At 39.6% G+C, this 23980-nt stretch overlaps 1 protein-coding gene across 5 annotated transcripts in view; it reads left to right on the top strand.

Moving 5' to 3' along the window:
* Nucleotides 1–3080: 3080 nt before the first annotated feature.
* The window catches only part of EML5 (EMAP like 5), a 105466-nt gene continuing 84566 nt past the window's right edge, over nucleotides 3081–23980 (top strand). For 3 of the 5 annotated variants that reach the window (XM_035328939.1, XM_035328938.1, XM_035328936.1), the window contains exon 1: nucleotides 3082–3494. In XM_035328939.1, the coding sequence (XP_035184830.1) occupies nucleotides 3298–3494 (197 nt within the window). In that variant the 5' untranslated portion in view covers nucleotides 3082–3297. Of the gene's footprint in view, nucleotides 3495–23980 lie in introns of all 5 variants that reach the window. The other 2 variants (XM_035328940.1, XM_035328937.1) reach the window with 1 other exon arrangement.

Raw genomic sequence — 23980 nt, 5'->3', positions numbered from 1 at the left:
AAAAAATGGAATGCGCTGTGATTTGTCTGACATCGTAAGAAAGAGATAACACCAGTCAGAGGAAGCTAGACACTTCGTTTCGCTTACAAAATACCTTGATGGAAGCAGGTAAAATGCCTTCTTTGCCCCAGAAGTCATTCGGTTCCCCCCTCTGCCCGCTGGAAACTTGTGCCCCCGGCGGCGGGCCCGGCTCAGCACCGCGGACAGCGCCGGACGAGCAGGGCGAGATGGGCGGGCTGCTGGGTGCCAGAGGGGCTGGCTGTGCTGGAGGTGAGCTAGGCAGAGCACAGGGGGGGGGAAGGACGCGGGAGGCTATGCTGCTTCTTATTCCTGGTGAAGCCAGACGGTGAGTGTGTAAAATTGCACTCGCACCACTTACGTGCAGGCATGAGGTTAGCAAACTATGACCAAGAATAGTTTATCTCCGGGAGTTTTCTCTCAGGCATTTCCTTATCTAAGAGGTGGGAGCCAACTCTGCAATAATCGGATGGAAATATTGGCTGTTTATGTGGTGTTTGACATCAGCTGATCCCATCTTCCTTGCATGGTGTAAACGTTTTTCCAACTTTGTGTTTAGGTTCTCCTCTCCTGTTCATTAAAGAAAATATGATCTGAAGCTGCCGGTTAGTAGCCATTGCCATTACATATTAAAGTTTCTTCCTTATTGCTGTTTTCTCTTTTTGATTTCAGTCAGTAACAGTGTCTTGGAATGTGTGGCTGAAAACAGCCTTTTCACTTTCACTAAATAACCAGATATTCTCTTGCTCCAATTTGAGTCATGAATAAGACACAAAGATTAAAATGTTAGCTCCACTGAAGTTAATAACACACAAATAGTATTGATCTCAAGAGGTCTACAATTTCACTTTAATAAGAAAAAAAAAAGTATTTATTTATATAAAATAACAGAAAGTATAGAGAAAATACTTACATATTTTTGTCCATTCACATTTAAATATGCAGAAAGCCAGCAGGAAGGAGAAAATTAATATATTCTCGATTCACAGCATGAAAATACTCCCACTTGCAAATGCAGAAGTCAAATATACATCAGATGACTTTGTCTGCTTATAATCAAACCAATTAACATTTAAAAGCTTGTAACAAGTTGTTTCAGTCACCATGTATGTTCTGTATTTTTCAAACTTACTTTCTCATCAGCTTTACCTTATGAATGAAGTAGTCTTGCAGTTGCAATTTCTTACTTTTTTTTTTTTTTTTTTTTAACCTCCATTTACTTGGAACCTTATAGAACTGCATGAAATCTTACTAGAAATTTGGCTGAGTGTATACTGACATTCAAAACATTCTGTGGAATTTAAGGGGAAACAGTGCAACAATTTATTATTATTTTTTTAAACCCAGTGTTCATTTATTTTCCATATTATTTTCAGAAAGAGACAAACCCTGATTGTTATGGACTTTTTCTGTAACCACCTCTCCCATCAAGAGAGCTGGGATAGCAACACAGAACAGCTGCACAGAGTTAGCATTAGGTTAGAAGTAACAGTACATTATTTACTTCTAAGAGGAGCTAGTTGGGAATTTTCCAGCCTGTTTCCCTGACTAGTCCCCTATCTTGGGGAACCCTGTGAAACTGGGGCTACCCAAGTTCCAAGGCGCTCTGGCTGGATAGGAAGCAAATAGGAGGGAAAAGGACTGCTTTTGTGGAAGTAACTTTTGCATTATCTGTTGGAACGTGTATGGCTTTTTGTCTTGATTACAAATAAAAGCATTTTTCTTTCTTTCAAAAAATGTAAACTTTTCATGGAAGGGGGAGTTTCCTTGGTTGTATGTTTGAGTTGTTTCAGGTTTTGCATGAATCTCTCTGCAGACTCCAGTTATATATATTTTGTGTCGCTTTCAGTGAACATGTGGGACTGAAAGCTGCATCTGATCCTGGTGTCATAATCCTCATTGCCAGTGCTTGTGGTGTTCCAGACTGAAAATATGTTAGTATAAAGCTAAGCGATTAGAATGCTTACATGCATGTTTTACATGCATTTTTTAAACAATGAAAGGAATATTAGATTTACTCAAAAATATTAAAAAATTAAAAGATTAGAAAAACTCCTGTTAATTATACCAGAAATAATGTAGCACAGAAAAATGTCTCCAACATGAAGTAACTAGTCAGAAATTTTTGTGGAAGAAATGTCAGCATGACTAATGAAATAATACAAGAGGAACAGAAGTAAAAGAAATGGAGATTTAGAAATAAATCCAGGCAACTGGCAAACACCTGGTAAGTCAAATCTGTGCTGAAAGTAACAGGAAAATGATTGGGTTTATTTTCCATTGTCAAACTAGGCTGGTTATCTGGGAATTTTTAGAACTGGTATCCAACTTTAGAGTGCAAAATGTTGTGTACGCTCATTTGATGCACATTTAGGTAGCTAAGTACCCTACAGGCTGACAAAGCTGTGAGGGAGCACGTTCTCCTGATCAACATTTTGGACGTGGCAAGGGGGTTCCCCTGCACAACTGCCTGATGCAACACCAAGAAGTTGCTCCCATCCATAACGTTGGGAAATGACAACTTTCACATGTAAAAAATGGCAAATTTCACATGTAAAAATGGCAACCTTCGCATGGCTTTGAGAGCTGAGGCTGAAAAGTTGGGTGTTCTTCTTTCACAAATGGGGAAATTAGGGCACAGAAGTGCACGTGTCTTCTGTGTGGTGCATGAGGCAGGCAGTGGGGTTAAACATTCACCCTTAAATATTACGGTTGACCTTTTCTTCGTATTCAGCCAGCGTACTGGGCAAGTGGTGGGAACGTGATGAGGTAGTTGTGGTAGCCTGAGGGGCAGCAAGTCAGGAAGGAAAAAAAAGGGAAAAAAAATTAAGTAAATTGTAAATTAAAAGGTCAGGAAAATAATAATAATAATAAAAAAGAACCAAGAAGGGGCGATGGGGAAGTGCTTTCTTTATTCCCCCTGCCCGGCAGCCGGTCAGCCCCTCCTCAGGCCGCCATCTCCTCAGGCACTGCCCCCTCCCTCCGTCCCTCCCCTCTCTCCCGCCTGGCGGCGCTGTCCCGGCGCAGGCGCACTGCGAGGCCGGGGCCCGGCGGGGGGGGCCCGGCTCGCGCGGCGCCCCGTGGGCGCGTGCCGCGCTGCAGCCATGTCAGGCGGCGGCAGGCGGCGGGGCGGGCTCGGGCGGCGGCGGCGCCCTCTGTGAGGCGGCGGCTGCGGACGAGCGGCGGCGGCGGGCCTCCATGTCGGCCGCCAGGGATTAAGGCAGGGACGGCCGAGGCGAGCCGAGCCCAGGGGGGAGCCGGGGCGTGCCCGGCGGGGCCATGGCTGACCGCAGCGCGCCCGGCTGCCACCTGCGGCTGGAGTGGGTCTACGGTTACCGGGGCCACCAGTGCCGCAACAACCTGTACTACACGGCGGCCAAGGAGATCGTCTACTTCGTGGCGGGGGTCGGCGTCGTCTACAGCCCCCGCGAGCACCGGCAGAAATTCTACCTGGGGCACCAGGACGACATCATCAGGTACCGCCCGGCGCCCGGCCGAGGCTCCCGGGGCGGCGGGGGGGTGGGGAGGTGTGAGGAGGAGGAGGAAGGAGGAAGGAGGAGATGGTGAGGGGGGGACCTGCAGGTGGGCAGGGGAGGGCGGCGGGACCGGCCGTGCGAGGCAGAGGGACCGGCTGCCGAAGTTGGTTTACTAAAGGACATCAAAACAACAACGAGATAAAGCCGAGAAAAGCCCCAGAGGATCCGCCGCTGTGGGTCCCGGAGCGTGTCGTGGCCCCGGGGGTGCTGCCGGGTGCCGGCGGTGCCGTGGGGTCGGCGAGGGCTGCCGAGGAGCGTGAAGGGCAGATGTGAGACTGAGTCATCCGGCCGCTCCCCCAGTAGGTGTCATTGCGGGTGGATTGCCAATTCGGATCTCCTCTGCTTGCCCTGTGCGGGCGAGAGTTAGAAGCAGCCGATCTGGTCAGTCATGTACAGTACAGAATTTGTTTTATTTTGATACTCAGTGCTCCGAGCCGTGCCTTCTCTGTGTGTCGCTCATAAGTAACAGGTATGGCGTGCAGAGAGCAGAGCAGATGCTGGGTCTTTCATCCTGTGTTTTATACACACTAGAAATCGGCATAACAGCTGCTTTTTTCTTGGTTTAAACCCTCACGAAGGACTTTCAGTACTTTTGAAGTATGTCTGTGAGTGTCCCTTACAGGGCTGTCAAGCCTATAGTGCATTTCTTCTCTGTGCTAAAAATGAGAAGAAAAAGCTGGGAAGACAGTGCACCATTACAGACAGCTCTACTTGAGTGTTGGGTGTTGAAGCAGAAGTTTGAATCACTGCTATTTGCATCTTTTAATGCTTCAATGTTCTCCTCTTAATGCAGAAAATATATTTCTTAAGCCCTGTTAGCCATTTGTGATGTCAGGTGTGGGAAATCCAGAGGCACGACTTCCATCATGCTAAGGGAGCAGCAGCTATAGTCTAAGATCCGAGCTTGCTGTGGTGTAATATTTTAATTCTGTGTCTCCACGGCGCCTCTGGGTAACCCTGTTTGTTTCAGCAGGACTTGCTGTGAGACAAGCCCCAAGGAGGGACTGGTATCCTCTGGTAACAGTTTTTCCCTCCCTCCCTGCCTCCCCCTCTCTCTGCCTTTTGATACAGCGTACCATATCTGGCCAAAAATGTGACTGAGCTCGTTACTCGGATTAGTACTAAAACTAAGAAAATCTGTCAAGAGACAGAAAATCAGAGAGAACACGATGATGACCTTATCTGATGCTTTTAGGGGATGTACTTGGGTTTGTATGGCATACAGCATGCTGGAGTTTCTCCTGCTTTGACTTGTACTGTAGTTGAAAAATAATTGTAACTATGTTAAAGCATTTCAGTTTTATGCGGTTAGAATTGCATGCTTCTTAAATACAAAAGCTCTGCAGAAATGTTTGTATGCTTAAATAAGAATATTCAGTTTAAAAGCCGCATGGCTAGTTCTAATAGTAAGATCAGCCTTGCAGTCAGTGATCTGTGTTTCACTGACTTTATCTAAAAGCAACATTGTACCACTTAAATGTCAACATCTCATACTTCTCTTGGCTAAACTTGGGTACCAAAACATGTTAGTTCTCAATTTTTAAAACAGTTGTTGCAGAAAAGTATTGCTTTTTTAAAATACCACAAAATGGGTACAAAAGTGGGATTATATAATACAACAATCAACATTACTTAAATTCAATTATCATAGCACAAAAAAGTATTATGTGTTGTGTTTTAATGTGCTCGGAAGGTACCATCCTAATGCTGAGACACTTCGTCATGTTTTAGCAGAAGCGACTGGAGGTTTGGTAGTCTTTTTGCAAGTGTAGAATCTCATTTGTGAAAGCAGGTCTGATGTCTGAAAAACTTGGGTATTTAGAGAATCAAACTTCAGAGAGCATAGCTGTGTAGCTACGAAGACAGAGCAGGATAGATTGCATGCTTCGTGGTGATATTATTAGTACTCCTCATTATGAGAACTTCTGTATCATTAGCATGCACTGAATGACGTTCTAATTTTAAGCAGCAGTCAGGAAGAGTGAATTGCAGTTTTTAAACCAGAGACCAGTTCTTATCTTTAATAGTAGGCACTCGTATTAGATAAATGGACAGCTAGACAGTGATGTCCTGGGGAAAATTTCTGTCTAGCTCTGGCAGTTAGATCTGCTGAGGGCTTCAAAGTCTTTTTATTAAACAAAACCTATAAACCTGCTGTAAGAGTTTTTTAATATGATTAGATGTTTAAATGTAATTTATTTCCAGTGTAAATGTCTCATCTCAATTTTGATTACAATTTCACCTCTAGCTTTGGTTTAACGCTGTGAGTTCACTGTGTGCCTAAAAGAGGGAAGATTGCTTTTGCTGTTTTGTGTCTTAGTTCTGTTGTACAGTCTTTTGTATTAGAAGAGAGTAATTAGGATCACTTAAGATCTCATCTATTTTTCTGGTATTATTTGAATTGAACAATCTCAGTCTTTCAGCTGCAACCTGTTTCTAAGAGAACTTTTCTTGCTTCTGGTGATCTTTTGGTTTATCTCTTAGTTTCCAGAAACCAAGCCAGTATTCTGGAGCATAGAGGGTATCATGGTTTTCTTCTTATTTCTATCCATTCTCTTGTGCATCAGCACTTTTTGTTGTTGATTCCTGTGTGCACAGACTTGTGGAAGACGTCACCCAGCTGCGGAAGTACCTGGAAGTTTTCACCTTTAGGGAATACTGGTAGCTGAGACTTTCTTGAAGGCTTTTTACATGAGGGAATAAATTGTCTCCATGAAATCTCAGCTGCCTTACTTTGATAGTGCTGTCCTCTGCCAGCAGCATAACCTGAAGAATGTCCACTGTGTTTGCAGAGGATGAGATTTCCTCTCCAGCGTGGGCTGTGTGTATATAGGAGATAGTCATTTTGGAAGGCACAGGAATAACCCCTGCAAAGTTACTGATTTAAACTGTGTCTTCTGTAGTATTTCATAAACAATAAAGCTAGCTTGTGAGTTGTACGTTGGTGTGCTTTACAGTACAGAAGCAAGAAACAATGTCTTCAAGTTAGATCTTTGTTAACTGTATTCATTTAGAGAATAACGAGTTATTTCACGTAGATCGTCCTTCCCTCATCTGAGAGAACTTAGAGGGATCATACTTAATCCTGATCAGTATAAAGATTCAGAAGATGCCCACTTGGGGCATAGCGTAACGTGATGCTCATGTTGAGGCTCCTCGTTTGTCTGGGATAGCTGAAGTGTGTTTCTGTACTTTGCTTTCTCTCGTGGAAGGTGAGAAAATTGGGAATTCTGAACTCATCCACCTTTTAAAATGACTGCTGGTAAGAGCCTTTGATATTACCAGGGCTACTCTGTATGTTGGTGTGCTCCAAGCAAACTTTTAGATTCCTTTTTTTTTTTTTTTTTTTTTTTTTTTTTTTTTTTTTTTTTTTTTTTACTTTATGATCGTGACTTTTTGTGAGCTTTGGGCTATTGGAATTTTACTGGGAGTTAACTTTTTACTTGGAATTGATTATTTTAGTTAAAAGGAAAAGCAAAGCCTAAGATTAAGTCAGCCTTTCTTTTGGAGATTTTTGATAGGCTTAACAAAATGCAGATTTTGCCTTCCGTGGCATCTGTTGTTCACTTTGAACAACAGCACTGGTCTGTGAGTCTGTCCTTCCATGTTATTATCTCTACACCGTTGCAAAACATCTCTGTAAACATCCAGGTTGTACAGTTTTGAAGAAAGAAGAGGAACAGCATTTCTGTCAGAGACACAAATTAGGAGTGAGGAAGAGCTACCCCTCTCCTCCTTGTGTAACATCCATCACATCAGTTAACTGGCAGGTAGTAGTGCTGGTGTACATTCTTCCTAGAACTTCTATTACTAAACTGGGACTACTTGATTCAGATGCCTGTGATACATTTGGATTTTATTACTAATGCCAGCACATTTCATGCTAAAAAAACCCTCTTGAATTTGTGCTGATCTCTAAAAAATGCTGTTTTTTTTTCCTACAAGTTCTATTACCAGAAACTACCAGATTCTCTGTTAGAGACAGAGGAGAAGATAATTGGCACTATCTTCAGCTACTGCCTTTTTGGTCTGGTTAAAAATACCTGGTTCTGTCCCCCCTTCATGGCTCTCTGTATTCAAGACCATAGGGGTTGCATGCAGACGTGTACTCAAGACAGGCTAAACAAATGGCAAACACTTCTCTGTGTTCTGACAGAAAGAGAGGGAATTTCACTGTTTTTAGCAAAATAGTTAATTTTCCAAATCACAGCTTTTGTTAATAGTTTTTCTTATTTGTTGATGTGGGCTATGTAGGAGTTCTCTTGGGCTCTGTTTCCTAAATAACAGTAAGTAACCAAAACTCTGGCCACTCTGAAACATGGTCTTTCTGGGCACACTGTCATCTTCTTACATCTAATAATTTGCCTGAATCTATAAGAGATTAATCTGCTTGAGATTCTGTCACCTTGGCCTTGGATTCCAAGGCAAAATAACCTTTTTTTTTTTTTTCTTTCTTTTTTTTTTTTTTCTTTCCTCTCATATCAACATTTGTGAAGTTCTGGTGGGAATCAAAACCTCAGCAATCATGTCTGCTCCCTGGTATTGGTGCTGTACACCAGCTCAGTTTGAAGCAGATTTTTCTATCTATTGTTGCTCTCAAAGTTCATCCAGCTGTCACTATCTAAGAAGCTGGACTCTGTCAGCTGCTGTCTCAGTCTGCTACCAGTAAATGCTCTCCTGGAGGCAGGTCCAGGCTTCCTTCATGGTTCTCAGCTGTGGTTTGCAGACAGAAATCCTATCACTGCAGTGATTAGTCACGTTCTAGTTTTGAATTGCCTCGGGTCTTTTCTTCATCCTCTTTTCGTTAATTATGCATTGTTATCACTTTGGATACCTATCTGTTGGACTTCTGTGAAGATGCTGTGGATTTCCACTGCCACATTGTATCATTCTGCTTGTTTGCACCCTTTTCTTTTGATGCATATCATGAGAAAACCCTATGAAAGAAGAGATACTGAAACCATTTTGCTCTTCTTACAAAACATAACAATGTATCCCAGAATCATAGAATGCTTTGAGTTAGAGGGATCTCAAAGGTCACCTATGACCAAGGTTCTGCCGTAGGCAGGGGACACCTTCCACTAGAGGGTCTGTAATGCAGAGGGATGTTATTTTATTTCCATCATTTCTAATCCTCCAGTAGACTGACACCCTAAGATCTGTCCTAGTTCTCAAAAACCTCAGTAAATAATTCAAGTAATTGAAAACTAGGGTATTTGCTGTCAGGTTTATTCTTGTTCTTGCCTGGAATAAATGATATGTAGCTCTGACCTAGCCCCAAATAACAATCAAGTACAAATGTTGAGTAGCAGATATTACGTATAGATACAAAAATTATCATATAGAATTGTGTTGGTTGGTTTGGCAGGAGATCTGTGTGTTTTCACTAGGAATTTCACAGTATTTTAGATGCTGGGGAATGTAACTGAATGAATACCACAGCTGTGGCATCAGGAGAACTTTTCTTAGGTAGCCATTACATTTGTAACCTCTTCTGTTCTTTTGCATTACTAATGTGATAGAGGAAAAACGTGCTTCAGCGTGTTCTCATGAGGAATTCTTTGGACACCACTGAGCTCTGGGGTAGTCCAGATCCTCCTTTCTAGAAGGGAGCTTTGTTGTTTATTTATTTGTGGAAATATAAACCCTAAATTATTTCAACAGTCATAGTCTTTGAAGAAGTCCAGTCATCCCGCTTTGTATCCTTGAATAACATTACCAAAAGAAAACAGGTGTAAAATCCATATTACGGTTAGCATAGAATTATAAAATCATTGGGGTTGGAAAAGACCTCCAAGATCACCTGGTCCAACCATCACCTTACTACCAATATCACCCACTAAACCATGTCTATAAGTACCACATGCAACCTTTCCTGGAACACCCCCATGGACGGTGACTCCACCATCTCCCTGGGCAACCTGTTCCAATGCCTGACCACTCTTTCTGAGAAGAAATGTCTCCTCATTTCCAACCTAAACCTCAAATCTGCATTGGCTCACATGTAGCAACACCTCAAAATGTTGCTTATATAACAGAAAGGAAACCTATGAGGTGCATACATCCCAATTTACTGGGGTTATCTTGGGCAGGCAGTCTTGTTGTGAAGTCCCAAAGAATGTATTTGGTAGGAATAACCCCACCACCACCAGTACGTGCTGGGGCTGAGTGGCTGGAAAGCAGCTTTTCAGAAAAAGCCCCAGGGGTCCTGGTGGACACCACATTGAACCTAAGTCAGCAGTGTGCCCTTGCTGCAGAGAAGGCAAATGCTATTCTTGGCTGTATCAGGCAAGGTATCACCTGCAGGTCAAGAGAGGTGATCCATCTGCTTGACTCAGTGTTGATGAGGCCACAGCTGGAGTGCTGCGTCCGGTCCTGGGACCCTCAGAACACGAGAGATGAGGACGTACTGGAGAGTCCAGTGGAGGGCCACAAAGGTGGTGAGGGGACTGGAGCACCCCTCATACGAGGACAGGCTGAGTGAGCCGGGACTTCTTAGCCCAGAGAAGAGAAGCCTCAGAGGGGGATCTCATCAATGTATAAAAACACCTAAAGGGGGGGGTGTGTTTGTAAAGAAAATGGAGTAAGGCTCTTTTCAGTGGCACTCGGGGCCAGGACAAAAGACAGTGGGCACAAACTGAAACACAGGAGTCTCCATCTGAGTGTCAGGGAGCAATTTTTACTGTGAGAATTGTCAAACACTGGAACAGAGAGGTTGTGGAGCCTCCATCCTTGGAGACATTCAAAAGATGTCTGGACGTAGTGCTGGGCAACTGGCTCTAGGTAACTCCTGCTTCAGGAGGGGAGGTTGGGCAAGATGGCTTCCAGGAGTCTTTTCCAACATCAACCAGTCCCTGCTCTGACATTGTAAGTGGGGTTTGTCTGATGAGGAACTTGGTGAGGAAGTTGGGTTCTTACTTCAAAGGATGCAAGGTAATGGTGAAATTATGCAACGTGTGCAATTCCACTACAGCAGCCCAGATCACTTGGCGAGGTTAATTCACCAGGACTGTTTGTCAATATAGCATTTTCACTTTTGAATACAATATTTTGGGAGACTGTTTTTTTTTTTTCTTTCTGAAAAAAAAGTATATGTATTTTCACCTTAAAATCAAGTTTTCTCCTTAGCTAAATCTTAGGCCTATGTGGTGCTCTGTTTGTTGCATTTATATGAATGAGAAATCCAGCTACTCTTACTTTGTCATCTCCAGATGTTCTTTAAAGGCATAATCAGTTTATTTCCCTCCATTAAAGAATTCCTGACTTAATGGGACCTAAATTATGTCATAATTATACTAATCAGTCCTCCTCTGAGCCTCTAGCTCAAGTATCTTTTGACTGTCTGTCAGTCAAAATGGCAATTCCTACAGCAGAAGTAACTGCCGAAGTCCCAATTATGCTCTGTCCAGCTTTTCATGGTAAGTGCTCTCAGATCATCAGGTCTGTAAAATTCCAGAGGGAAGATTTGTTTTTGTGTCTTAAAGGAGTGAGAGAGAATGATCTGTTTTTGCCTTGAGAAAAGCAAGTTTTCTGAGTGGTGTAAGTGCTGTGAGGCGATGTCTGTGTTGTACCAGGCTGGTGGATGTTGGCTGAGCGCGTTGTTGTTGAATCCTTGTTTCAAGACTTATTTTTTTACCCAAAGCTTTGTGTTATCTTTTTTGAAGTATCTTCTGTGTGGTTTGATCTGATGAAAATATTTTAGGAATAGGGAATAAAACATTTCCTGTTCAATTTTGAATGGGACTAGAATGTGCCTGTTGTTTGTGGTATGCATGCATATTAACTTTTTTTTTTTTCTAGTTAAAACTGCATAAATGCAAATCCAAAAGACATCCAACCAGAAGTGAACATCTAAAACACACCAGAAGTTAATTCAAGTAGACCTACACAGCAAGGGGCTACAGGCTTGCAAGATTGCCTTCATGCATCGCGCTTTTCGTAGCCAGCAGTCACATCACCTTCTGGTCTGATTCTGTCAGCGTGTGCGGCGGGGGCAGATCAGGTCAATACTTAAATGAGAAAACATCTTGGCGCTGTAGGAAACGCTTTTCTTAAATTGGTAGTTGGCTGTTTTTCTCCAAACTACTGTGACAATGTGAGGCTCTAGGAAAACATGTCACAGAAGGATAGGAAATACAACCAATGATAATAGCATTTGATCATTAAAATTGTAAAAGAATTGTGCGCAGAAATGTTGGGGTCTACCCTATTCTGTTCATTTTTCCAAATTGCAATCAAAGCGATTGTAATTCTGCTTACCTGCTTTTTAGATGTTTAATTCACTAGTTATCCTTTTGATATAGATAGGAAAGTAGATTATGTACCTGGCTGATTTCGTAACGGCATTATGAAGTTATCTTATTATTGCATTTACAATGCTATTATGATAGCATACATAGCAATAGGCAGTCGCTTAATATGTTTGAATAAAATAATTCTTTTCAAGGGTTTCTCTGAAGCGTTTGTATTTTAATAAAAATATAAAGCTTCAGTTAAGGCAATGAAATAAACTTCATCTTTAAAAGTTTTCATCTTTTTGCTGAGTTTTAGATTAATAAAACATAGCATGCTATTTTATCTGACATTTCAAAAACTGAGTTTAGATTTTACTGTAATTATTAACACAACCACTGTATTTTTTTGAGATGTACATAGCTTGAAACAAAAAAGAAATGATTATAAAATGTCCCCCAAACTACATAAAAAAATATATATATATATTTAAATCTAGTTTTACATCATCTAATTCTTTTTTGTTTTTAAGGTTTAAGCTTATATTGTCAAGGAAGTCAAAAGAGAAGTAAAGTAGTACTCAGAAACATGGCAAAGCTGCTTAGTTCACATTGATAAGGATCAGTCATACACTCAATTTAAAATGTAGATATTGTAAGATACATTTAGAATTATGATGCTGTTACAGTAATATCAGTGAAATTGTTTCATTCATAAGATATTTATTTAGCTTGGAATAATCTTTTGCTTTTGGTACTTTCATGTGGTAAACAGAGTTACTGAGCACTTGAAATAATTTCAAGTAACTTTAGTATTTTAATTTTCTTTTCAAGTGATGTGGCAGAGTAAAAGTTCCCCAGGCCATCTTAATAATTGATCTGAATGCTTAACTTAGATGCTGTCAAATTCTCTTCAAAATAAATAGTTGGGCTTTTCTGCGTGGTAAGACAGCACTCACACCAGGATCTGGTTTAGTATGAATTTCCCCTGGTACACCAGCGAAATAAATACCTTGCGGAAAGTTACAGGTGTGTATAACTTTATTGCATAAGGGCTCAGATCACTCTGGTTACTCTAGTGACTAAAATGACTTTCCTTAATATACAAGTATTACTATTTGCATTGCTGTTGTAGCCGCTACGATAGAAAGCGTATTGTATTTTCTTCAAAATACAGTTCTTGATTTGCACCAAGAAGATGAGAAACAGGCACGAGATTACCTTAACGCTTCGTAGCAAAAGATAAGATTAAATTTTTAAGCCAGGCTTTTGACACCTATCAGTCATATATTGCAGAAGATAGAACCCACAAAGAATTACAGTCTGATAATAAATCCCTGAAACTTTTTTTTCCCGTTTACTACCTTTACTTTCATTTGAACTTTATTGTATTTTTACTTCAATTTAGTGTCTGGTCATGAAAATAGCAGAAGTGATTGCAGCATTACTGAAAAAGAGGACAAATAATGTTATTCCGTAGTAACTGAAACATGCTTTAAGTAAATGACTCTTAGAGACATCGTCGTCAGCCTGTGAACATGAAGAAATTACATCTTTTGAGGACCACATCCTGACACATCTATTATTTTGGTGATAGGTGAGATATTGCACTGCCATAGCACATTTAAAGCAAGACATCTTTGACCATTTCCATTAGAAAAGTGCTTTTTTTCCTGGTATTTTACCTAGCTGCAGGAGAACATCTGTATTATTAAATCTCTGGAGAAATGTTAGATGTCATTTGTACAGAGTGGCTTTCCTTGGCTTAATTGAAAAAGACTTTCTGTTGACTGGGAGTCCTTGTCACTTCTGAGAGGCTTTCTGGTAGACTCCTTTTTGTTCTGATAGGGTCTAATAGGTAAAATGTTGCCTGATGCCTGTCCTCCTATCAAAGCCCTGGGTGTTCAGCTACTACTTCAGAAGGTGCAGGGGACAATCCTTCCAGCCATTTTTCTGAATTTCACGTCACTGTTTGCTCTTCCAGGGGAGTTTTTCTTTATAGTGCATATTGCTTTGGTCTGCACAAAGGATGGATCAAGATCTGTATCTGTATACCCCTGATCAGTCTGGTTCTTTTGCCTTAAAAACGCACATTACTTCCACTCATTTAAATCAAGAAATCCCTTATTTTAACTCCCATCCTAAAAATGATGTCCAGCTTTACATTGCTTGAATAATCACGGGGTCATCTTTGACAAATATTTTGTGGGGTTCACCTCTTAACATTGTTTTGCATCAGAGTGATATCCCCATGCTGAAGAGCAGTGGATTCAAACAAAAGCAGTAATAACTCCTCCTGAGCTGGGAATTGAAGTGCCTCTTTTTCTGAACAGAGGTTAGCCATTTTGTTCACAGGTTTTATTTACTTTAGACAGTACAAATATTAACAGAACTACTAGAATTTAAGATAGCTATGTGGTAACAAAGAAAACAAACATACACTTTAGATTATTTTCAAGAGATTTGTGTTTGATTCGGCTAACGCTGCTGGGTTTCATATCCGTTCTCAGCCCTGGACCCCACACTCAGAAATTCCAGCACTATTACATTCTTGTGATGTTCAGTCAAGATCAATTTGACTTTTTTTTTTTTTTTTTTTTTTTTTAAGTTGAATAAACTAGTCTCTTACAGAAGACTTGGTTATCTTGATAAATGCTTTAGATTGCATTTTAATGTTGTATCCTTTGAAGGAGAAAAAAAAAAAAAACACTAAACCAGGATTTAAATAGGAAGGAAAAGGTTTATTCACAATACTGTCAAATTAGTTAAAATTATGAAAATAAAGAAAATTTGATGAGCAATATTACTTAGAGGGGATTAGTCTGTTTGCTAAGGTATTATACACCCGTGTTTGCTAGGAACATGCAAAGTTGATGTTTACATCGCTGAATTTGCATGACAGTAACGTCAAGCTGACATGAATTTTGGAATGCTTATGCACATGTCTAAATATATCTCGGTGAAGATAACTTGGTTAGCGATGGTATTCACTTTAGGATGAAAATCTGATGCATTAGATTTCTTCTGTGAACAGTACTTAAATTTTATTTCATATCAGCAGACTTGCTTGAAATTCCCTCCTGCTCCGAAGAAACAGGGGAAATATGTCCAAAGAGTAAGTTGCATAACTTTGCAGAGAATAATTTCAACAAATGGATTGACTTCACAGGTACCACAAGTGGTGGTTTAGCCAGGTCTGTGACAGATGACATGCAGGGAATTTTTTCCATTAATGTTGTGTTGTCTATAGGGTATATAGGATTTAAACTTTCTTTGTCTTTATACAAGATATGTTGTGTTGGATATTTGACATAAAACTATACGTAAATAAAATGTACAATTCGTGTGAAGGATTCAACGAAAGAGAAGAGAAGTAAAACTGAGGCAAAGGATGAGACTTAATAGTAAAGCAAATGTGTCCAGGCTGAAAATGGTGTTTATAAAGTGCCCATAGTTCTAGTAAAGTCATTGTGTTCTCATCTCCAGCTCATACTTTTCAGTCTTCATTGCATATTGAATTTTTCTTTAGTGGAATTGGAGAACTAACTTTGTGGATATGACGATCTTGTAATGATGCTCTAAAAGACTAGATGGAAAAGAATTTTTACTGCTTTGCCTCTTTCTATTTACATGGAACACTTTTAATGACTAGATCAAGTTTGAAATGTGATAAAAATAGCAATTCTTCAGTCCTCTGAATTACAGGGTAATGTTTTAATAAAAAAGCTCCTAAAATATCACTGCTATGTAGATGCGTGCAAACATTACACACACACACCCTTATATAATTTTCTAAAATTACTGGGGAAAAATATGATTAGGGGTAGAAGACACTTAAAAAGCTATATGCATTTTAGTTGTTTGAGGGTGAGTGGTGATGAGATGTCTCCATTTTATCTAGGCAGCATGCATACAGAATGAGTGGATTAGTTCGGTGCTTTGCTTAGCTGACAACAGTATGAACCTGCTCCTGACTTTTAGAACTGTGTTAATCCTCGTTCCCTGCTTATAATCCCTCCACAAGAGCAAGCAAGGTGAATGATGCTTTATCTTAGATCAGGACAAGGCATCTGACACCATCTCATGGTTGCCTGAGGATTTATTGTGCTGAATGTGATATTTGAAGCTAATTTTTTCTTCCAGAGTCCTTAGAGAAATAACAGAAAAATGTAAGGAAGTGGTAAATGTTGTTTGGTTTGGTGTTTTTTTTTTTTTTTTTTTTTTTTTTTCTATTTTGCTTTTTGATTGAGGTTTCTTGTTTAGGTATTTGTATTTTTAGTCACAGGTTACTTTTTTACTTCATGCTTTATTAATTGCTACTTCTATCATAGAAATTAATGCTATAAAAATGAATAATGTATGAGGCATTTCAGCAGTAAGCTCATTTATAAATAACTGATTTTTGTCTCTTGCAGGTTTCAATATTTGGTTATGGTAATGAGAATATGTTATGTTACCTTATTGGGAATACACAGCTGGATCCTTATCCTTGAGATGCACGTAATTTTATAACAGTATTTTCTTGAAAGTATTGATCATGAATGCTATTTATCTATCATCTCCTTTGTAGTGGTATTTAGTAATGAAGTTAGTGAATCCAGATGTGCAACAGTTTCCATTGCCTACCAAATGCACATTGACCTTGGAGTCCTTTCAGTATTGCATTTTACCATGTCTTCATGTTCTTTTCATGCTTCTGGTACATGTGGGAATTTGTTTGCTTGTTTTAGCAGACAGTATTTCATGTAAAAACTTCTCTTATTGCTGTTCCTTCTATCTGTGCTGTTGCTTTAGTGGTTAACAAGACAGCAAGCAAAATGAGAATTTCAGGTACTTTCCATAGGGCATTCTGGCCTCCAGCACATTTGTATGGTGTTCCTAAATTATGTTCAGGTGTCCTAACTTTAAGTGGTGTCCTGGCTCATTTCACCTTTCTGGGCATAAAGCGAGATTCTGGGATGGTAAATTTCAAACAAGTATTTTAGATGTCCTTGGCTTTACTTTTCTGCAGGAAAACACGTGACTACCACCTGCAGAACACCCGGTACTCTCAGGAGCTCACAAAGATATCTAGCAGATCTGCGGTCTCCAGGGTTGGCAGAATGAAGGTTGTCTTTGTGTTCCCTTCTACTCTAACCCTTTTTTGGTTTGTAATGAAACAGAGTCCATTGAAGCACAGGATATTGTGCTTGTCTCAGCTTATCTCACTAGCAGCTCTGTCACTGCTTTCTTCCCACCATTCCTTATTTTAAGCCAATCGCTAATTTTAACGCAGTGACCTTTCTGTATAAAAGAAAAACCTTTCAAAAATCTTCACTAATTATTCTGTGACTCCATTCTTGAATATTCAAATGATAGGTTCTCACATGTTCTGATGTTATTCATATGTCCCTTAGGAGAGAAGAACGAATTGCTGTTTAATCTACATGATTTGTTCAGAAATATGAAAGAAAATTGTATAATCTGTGGTTTATTTTTTCCCTATATCATACTGAAGCATCTTGTATAAATCTCAAAAATAAGAGAGGGAAGATTAATCTAGTAGCTTAAAAAGTGTTGTACGTCTTCACTGGAGAACAAGCAAATGGTAATGACTGGATGAAATCTGTAAGTCTTGTTACAGAGATATTCCAAGAAAATGTTGTTTTGAGACTTTTACCATAATAGTGAAAGATTTACAAATATGTATATTTTGTACCTCAAACAAGCCTATTTAATTAGCTTGTGAAGATAGGCACATCAAAAATAATCTTTCTGGAAATAAATTTTTGCTCTTTTCCTGGCTCAAAATTTTGGAGTAAATGCTTTGACCTTAAATCTTTTATTTCTAATAATTTTTATTTCTAATATTTCTAATTCTGCAAACACTGCAATGGGATTTTGTGCACTGAAAGAGAGGAAGTAATTGTGATATGGATTTTTGACATTGTTTCCTTTTCTCCCTGTATTTAATCAGAAACAAAGATGGTTTCTATTGGCACTAGCAAAATCATTTATATTTGAAAAGAAGGGAAAATCTTTAATCTCTTTTCTGGAGGTGTTGACTCCCTTACTAGCATGCTTAAGCCAACTGCATCCTCAGCAGTGGAGAAGGTGTCTACACGACGCAAAACCAGGCATCTAACTGCATGAAGTGGCATATAGCTCCAAGAACTTTTTTCCTCAATTTTCATAACTGTTGAGGTGGAAACTTTGCATCAGTGTTACTGCACTCACTCTCTAACCCTTTCCTTCTCTTTGAAGATCATCTTGTCTTTTTGCTCACTTCTCCTGAGTTGGAACAGGGAAAAGACTAAAAGGTTCTCATTCAGAATCTCTTACAAACAAGCCTTTAGATAAAGGAAATGAAATTTTGTTCCCACCGCTTTGTTATGGTATGCTGATGGCTAGCTGAGCCTGTGAATGATAGCACAGATCACTGAGATGAATGTTTTCTCGATGCACATCTAGAACATCTTAGATGATTCTCTTGCAGTATAGTTCTTATTGTCATGAGTTCATGCTTTTGAGTTGTGTTGCATTGCTTGTTTGGATGTTCTGGAAATGAGTGGGCAGCCATAATCAGTATTTTGAAAGCAATTAGAAATGGGACAGAAGATAATTCCTTCACAAAACATTTTGTGAGTATGACTAACATCACCCTGCACGGTGTTTATTGGAGTTGGATGTTTCAATAGTGTCCATATTGAAATAAAATGTAAATAAAATATATTTGTCCTTAGGAATACCTACATACATACCTGCATAGATTCATATAAAAATTTCAAGGCTTGGATAAACTCCAGCTGATGGATTACATTTTGGGAACATTTTTCCTGGTGATTTCAGAGAATCAGTAATTTTATCAGTCTAGAAAAGACACCTCAGCAATAGCATAATACTTTATTTTATTCTTTGAAAATGCAAAATAATCAAAATACTAAATCAGACTTTACAAAAGATTTTGGCATTCAGGATGAATAAAGAAGAGACTTCTAACTTTTTGTCGTTGTTGCTCAGAAGCATGCAGATTTTTAACCAGAGCTGTTTGGAATTCAGTTTGTTCAACAAAAAAAGTTATAATAAAAATTATTTTCTTTAAGTAGAAGAAATACCATTGCAACAACAACAACAAAAAAGAAATCTGACACCTTTTTACAAAAAGAATGAAAGAAAACTAAAACATAGGGCTTTGCAATGGTGAATTTTACAAGATTCTTGCCAGCTTTCCAGTTGTCTGTCTTGGATCTTCTGTGTATTATTCTCAGCTCGTCTGAGCAAGAGTGCATCATCAAGGTTTCTTACTTGGAGACCTTGGTTTTTAGACAAGAATGGAAAGTACAAATTATTTGAACTGTAGTTTACAAACCTTCTAAAATTATTTTAAGAATAAACTTCAACAACAGAAATTCTGATATGTTGTTTCTTGCACCTAATGATAATGTGTTTTTCAGTGAATGACAAGTAAGAGTCTGTTGATAATGGACTTACTAGCCTCTTTTGTCAAGTTTTATGTTAGCTTCAACTCTTCTTGTTAATCTAAAAACATTCGGATCTGTCTGAGAATACAGAACAGTAATAAGAGAAGCTGCATCTGGGAATAATCACTATTATTATAATATTATACTATCCCATCGCCTGGTCCCCATTACAGACTCTCTTACTTTGAAGTTTTATGCCTCCACAATTTAAGGAATCTAGAGAAAGCTTTACACGATCTTGGTGCTATGACAAGAAGTATATGGAAGACCTAGTAATGATGCTTCATGAAGAGTAGTGGTTTGTTTTGTCTATGGGCAATAAGCCTGCCCAGATTTGATCTACGTAAACTTTTATAAGAAATGTTGCTGCTTACAGCTCTTCCTGCTATGGCAATTAAGGCAGTATGACATAAATGTAGTATCTCCTATTATTTTTATTCTGGGGAAATATGGGTAAGGGACAGCAAATAAGAGATTATCTACAACTATACATAAAATATCTCTAAACTTACAATGAAAATATTTTTCTCTTTTTACTCATAGAAACAGTTTGACACTTGAAATTAACTCTTCATTAATAGATATCTGAGAGTGTTATTTTGCAGCAGTACTTTTTGTGCATTTTTACTGGTGTCCTAGTTTTATGACGCTCGGGAGTAGTCACGTGAGTATATTCTTGGATTTTCATCCAATATTGTTGCTAAGGAAACATCATCTTTAATACTGTATCCTTGTCTGCAGCTTGTCTGTATTAATCAATGCCTGCTAATGCTCAGAACAAAACAAGGGAAGATGGAAAAAAACGTGATTTATTTTATAAAAAAGTAGTTTTTTTGCAGACTTCAGCATCCCTTGCCACTACAAACCTCAGAAAAATTGGAGGGTCACGTCTGTGTCTCTGGTGTCATCCCAAACACATACTATGGGAAATTTTTGTTTCTTCAAGAGGCTGGCATTAATAATTGACATAATTAATCTACCCTGGGTATTGTACAGTGTATGGGTCTGGTCAGAATGGTGGGGGATGCTTGGGTGCAGTTCTGGAAGGAGGGAAGAGCCTTTTGTCAGGACTGTAAGCAAGGAGCAAGTCCTTCTCATTACACTGTTAAAATTGTAATACTGTATTTCAGTCTGCTTGGAATATCTATCTGGAGAAAGGCATGGCAGTCAGGGGTATCAGCAGATCTCTGTTCTCTGCAGAGCTGGCTATTCAGTTGCAGTAGTGAAAGGCAGATAATTGGATTTTCTACTACTTAACTCTTCTCGGAAGTATCAAATTTTATATCCAATTTCAAAATTAATTTGGCTAAGCTATTTGTTAGTCTAATTCCTGCTTTATTTCATGGTCATATATGCCTTTTGGGACACTTCAGATCTGCTTCTTTGGAGACACTGTGTTAGAACTATCATCTGCTCTGGAAAAGTCCAGGTCAGAGAGGCCAGAGGTAAGCAGAAAGGCCTGAAAAACTTGTCTTATGAGGAATATTTGTTTCCTTTTTTGGACAAGCAGTAATATCTCATTCCTCAGGTTAGTCATCCCTCAATGAAGAGGAAAAAATATCAGGCACAATTTTCCAGCCTGTCTATATAGGCTGGCTACAAGCACAGTTTCCGCAGTCTAACCTGGAGAGGTCATCCCAGCTTTCATTACCCATACAGTAAAAGGAACATGAGTTCGTTCTCTCCGAGTGCAGAGCTTCTCATTTGCACTAAGCATTCTCCTACCCCTCCACAGGATGAGCAAAAAAATCACAAGAAAATCCTTGTGAGAGATCAGCGTACTGAAGTCTGTGGAGCCTACACCAACAGAATTGGCTGCTGTCTTGAGAGCTGAGCCCCAATCATAGTTTTCTGCCTTTCTGCGGGGACTGACCGTGGCAGTAAGCCACCACACCAGCAGCTGGAGCGTTGTAGTTGGACACCTCTGCAGAGCTGTCTGCGAGATGTCCTCTGGGAATATCCAGAGAGAACTTGTGCTTGTTTGTTTCTGTTAAACGCATCATGTACATGAGAGAAGTAGATAGCAAATGTTTGTCCATGCCAGGCGCCCATTCTAGTTAGATTTTTTTTTTTTTCTTTCTGCATTAATAACTTGCATGCAGTGCGTTGCTCAGGACTGCTTTAATAATGAGAATTTCTGAATGTGTAAATTGTAGCTGTGCTTTTACTCAGGAGGTTAGACCAAGGTACCATATATCTGGCATTTATTGTGATGTCTGTAATGTTTGCTCAATCACACATAGTCCAACAAAAGATCTGATAAGGATCTTCAGGTCTCTGAAAACTGGAGTCTGATCCTTTAGCTTTGGTCAGAGCTCAAAATTTCAGACCTGGAACTTGCTGTGTTGATGTAAAAGTAGTCAAGACTTGAATATTGAAGGAATAGCATCTTATCATTCATAGTTCATAAGAAAGTCACATAAATAATTGTCGCAATTTTCTCAGTGTAGGTAATAGAAGTAGCAGTCCCTTGACTCATTCCCTCTTCAACTTGTCCTGAAAAGCTAGAGCTAAAAAAAGTTGGAAGTAGTACTTTAACCAATCCTTCTCTCCCTGGTTTGGAAGAAATAACGAGGAAAGATGCAGGAAACCATCTCCTCAGCTGCTGCCCATACCTCTGCTGTTCAGTTTTCCTGAAATCCCACAGGCACGGGGCATCAACCATCTCTTTAGGAAGCCTGTCCCAGTGTCTGACCACCCTCACGGTCAAGGCATTTTCCCTAATGCCCAGTCTGACCCTCCTCTGGTGCAGCTCTGTGCTGTCAAGTCCTGCACCCAGATAATTGACAAAAATATTGAACAGAACTGGCCCCGAATCAAGCCCGGGGAACACTGTGGCTGCAGCTTGTTGCACTTGCTGCTTCTGGTCAGGATGTGTTAAGCCACTGTTGGGGTGCAGGCAGTGGTAATGCAAGGTGTGGTGTGGGGCTGTTCCTGCAAGTGTCTGTGTCCAGAGCAACGCCTGAGTGTTTCTCAAACATAGGGGCTATCAGAATTGCAGTTGTGGAGTGGTGACCCTTGTCTGATTGCCCCTACTTGTATTTCTGTGTTCCAGTGATTCACTTGCCTGAAATTGCACCAAGCACAAGTAGCAAAGCTAAGTATGGGATTGAAAAGTCCTGACGTCATGTTTCATGAATCAGTCATAAGACTTGCTGTATTTTTACTTTTTCCTCTTAGTTTGTCTCCAAGCACAAAAAAAAAAAAAAAAAAAAAAAAAAAAAGTCAGCCTTCTCAGTTCCTTTCCCTTCTTGAATTTCTTTATTGTCCATCTGGTCTTCTCTCTCCCTCTTCACAGTGTCTTTGTAAAAATTAGATCATTTCAAATGCAACATTTTCTCGCCCTCCACATGCTTTTCTTACTTCCCCATGTGTACGCCATCTGCCTGTGTGCTCTGGGAGATGTGCAGGTGTTGGTCAGGATTAGGTGGCAGAACTGAAGTGAAATGTGGTAAGTTTTGCATGCCAGTTCCTTCATGCATTGCTTTTTAATTATGAGATTGCTCTGTCAAATAAAGAAGGAAGCAGAGAACCAAAGAAATATCTGTGGAGTGGAGGAGAAGCAAAGTGGGGAAATGTTGGTTGCTCAATCCTTGTACTGAGGGTAATGTAGAATGGCGAGAAAGAGGAATTCCCGAAGAAACTTTGCAAGGTCCACAGTCTTTTTAATGTTTTATAGAAACTTTGAAGATTAAATGGTTCCTCGCTTAGCATTGTGCTTGTGAGATTTGGCAACTATCTGAAATAATATATGGTAAGAGGAAACAATACAAAGGATAGAGCATGGTGCAGCATGGCCTCATGAAATATTTAGCAGCGTCTAACACAATTGTCTCTTTCTCTTTTTACATGTAAGAAATGTATACATCTTTAGAATTCAATCTTCTGGTCATTTCCTGATAAGCTTTATCTTTATCCTGGCTATTTCTAATATATATTTATGTGTGTATATATATACAGACTCCCCTTGTCTCCACCCTTTGAACTTCATTCATCAAAATCAAAATTCAGGTGTAAGATCTTATCACTGCAAAGTGCTCAACCTTTCTCCTTTCCAAGTAATGTTGAGAAGATAAATACGTTAAATATGTGATGGTGGTGGTTCTGCCCACCAGACTCCAAAGATCGTTTCTCTGAGTAGCAGGGAGAGGAAAAATTTTAGCCAAATTAAGTAGCTGGCTTTTGAAAGTTTATCTCCCTGACTCAGGCTATTTTTCAGATCACTTGGGCCTGCTCTATCTAGTCTGTGTAGAATCTCAAGTAACATAGTTGGTTTTCTATTGCAGTGTGCTCTTCTAACTTTTTTTAATTTTATGAAATATGAATCAACAGATGTCACGTCTTCCCTTGCAACTTGCTGCCATAAACAAAACAAAAACCCTACCTCGCTGACTGTCATGCTTTCTAGCATGATCCTGATTTGACAACACAGTTATGAAGATGCTCTGTAGACTTTGGAAGACTCTGAAATATGAACTTTAGGAAAATTCTCTGCAATGTTAGCAATGTGAAAAGTCAACAGTTACTCAAAATGAACTCTTCATATCTGTTCTAATGTGAAGATAATCAAGTCAGTTCAGTCATCTGAAGTCTAGTCTGGTCATAGCATCTAGTTTAAGCTTTGGTTTGGTGTTCAGTCAGTTGTACAGAGTTTGGTGTACAGTCAGTTGTACAGAGTATCTTAGGAAGGTATCTCATATCCTTTCATGTAAAGGACATCAAAGAGTATGCAGGA

The sequence above is a fragment of the Oxyura jamaicensis genome, chromosome 5 (genome assembly GCF_011077185.1).
Source record: "Oxyura jamaicensis isolate SHBP4307 breed ruddy duck chromosome 5, BPBGC_Ojam_1.0, whole genome shotgun sequence".
In the NCBI taxonomy this organism is placed as follows: Eukaryota; Metazoa; Chordata; class Aves; order Anseriformes; family Anatidae; genus Oxyura; species Oxyura jamaicensis.
The sequence above is the reverse complement of the archived record's forward strand: the minus strand, read 5'-3'. Positions and strand labels throughout refer to the sequence as shown.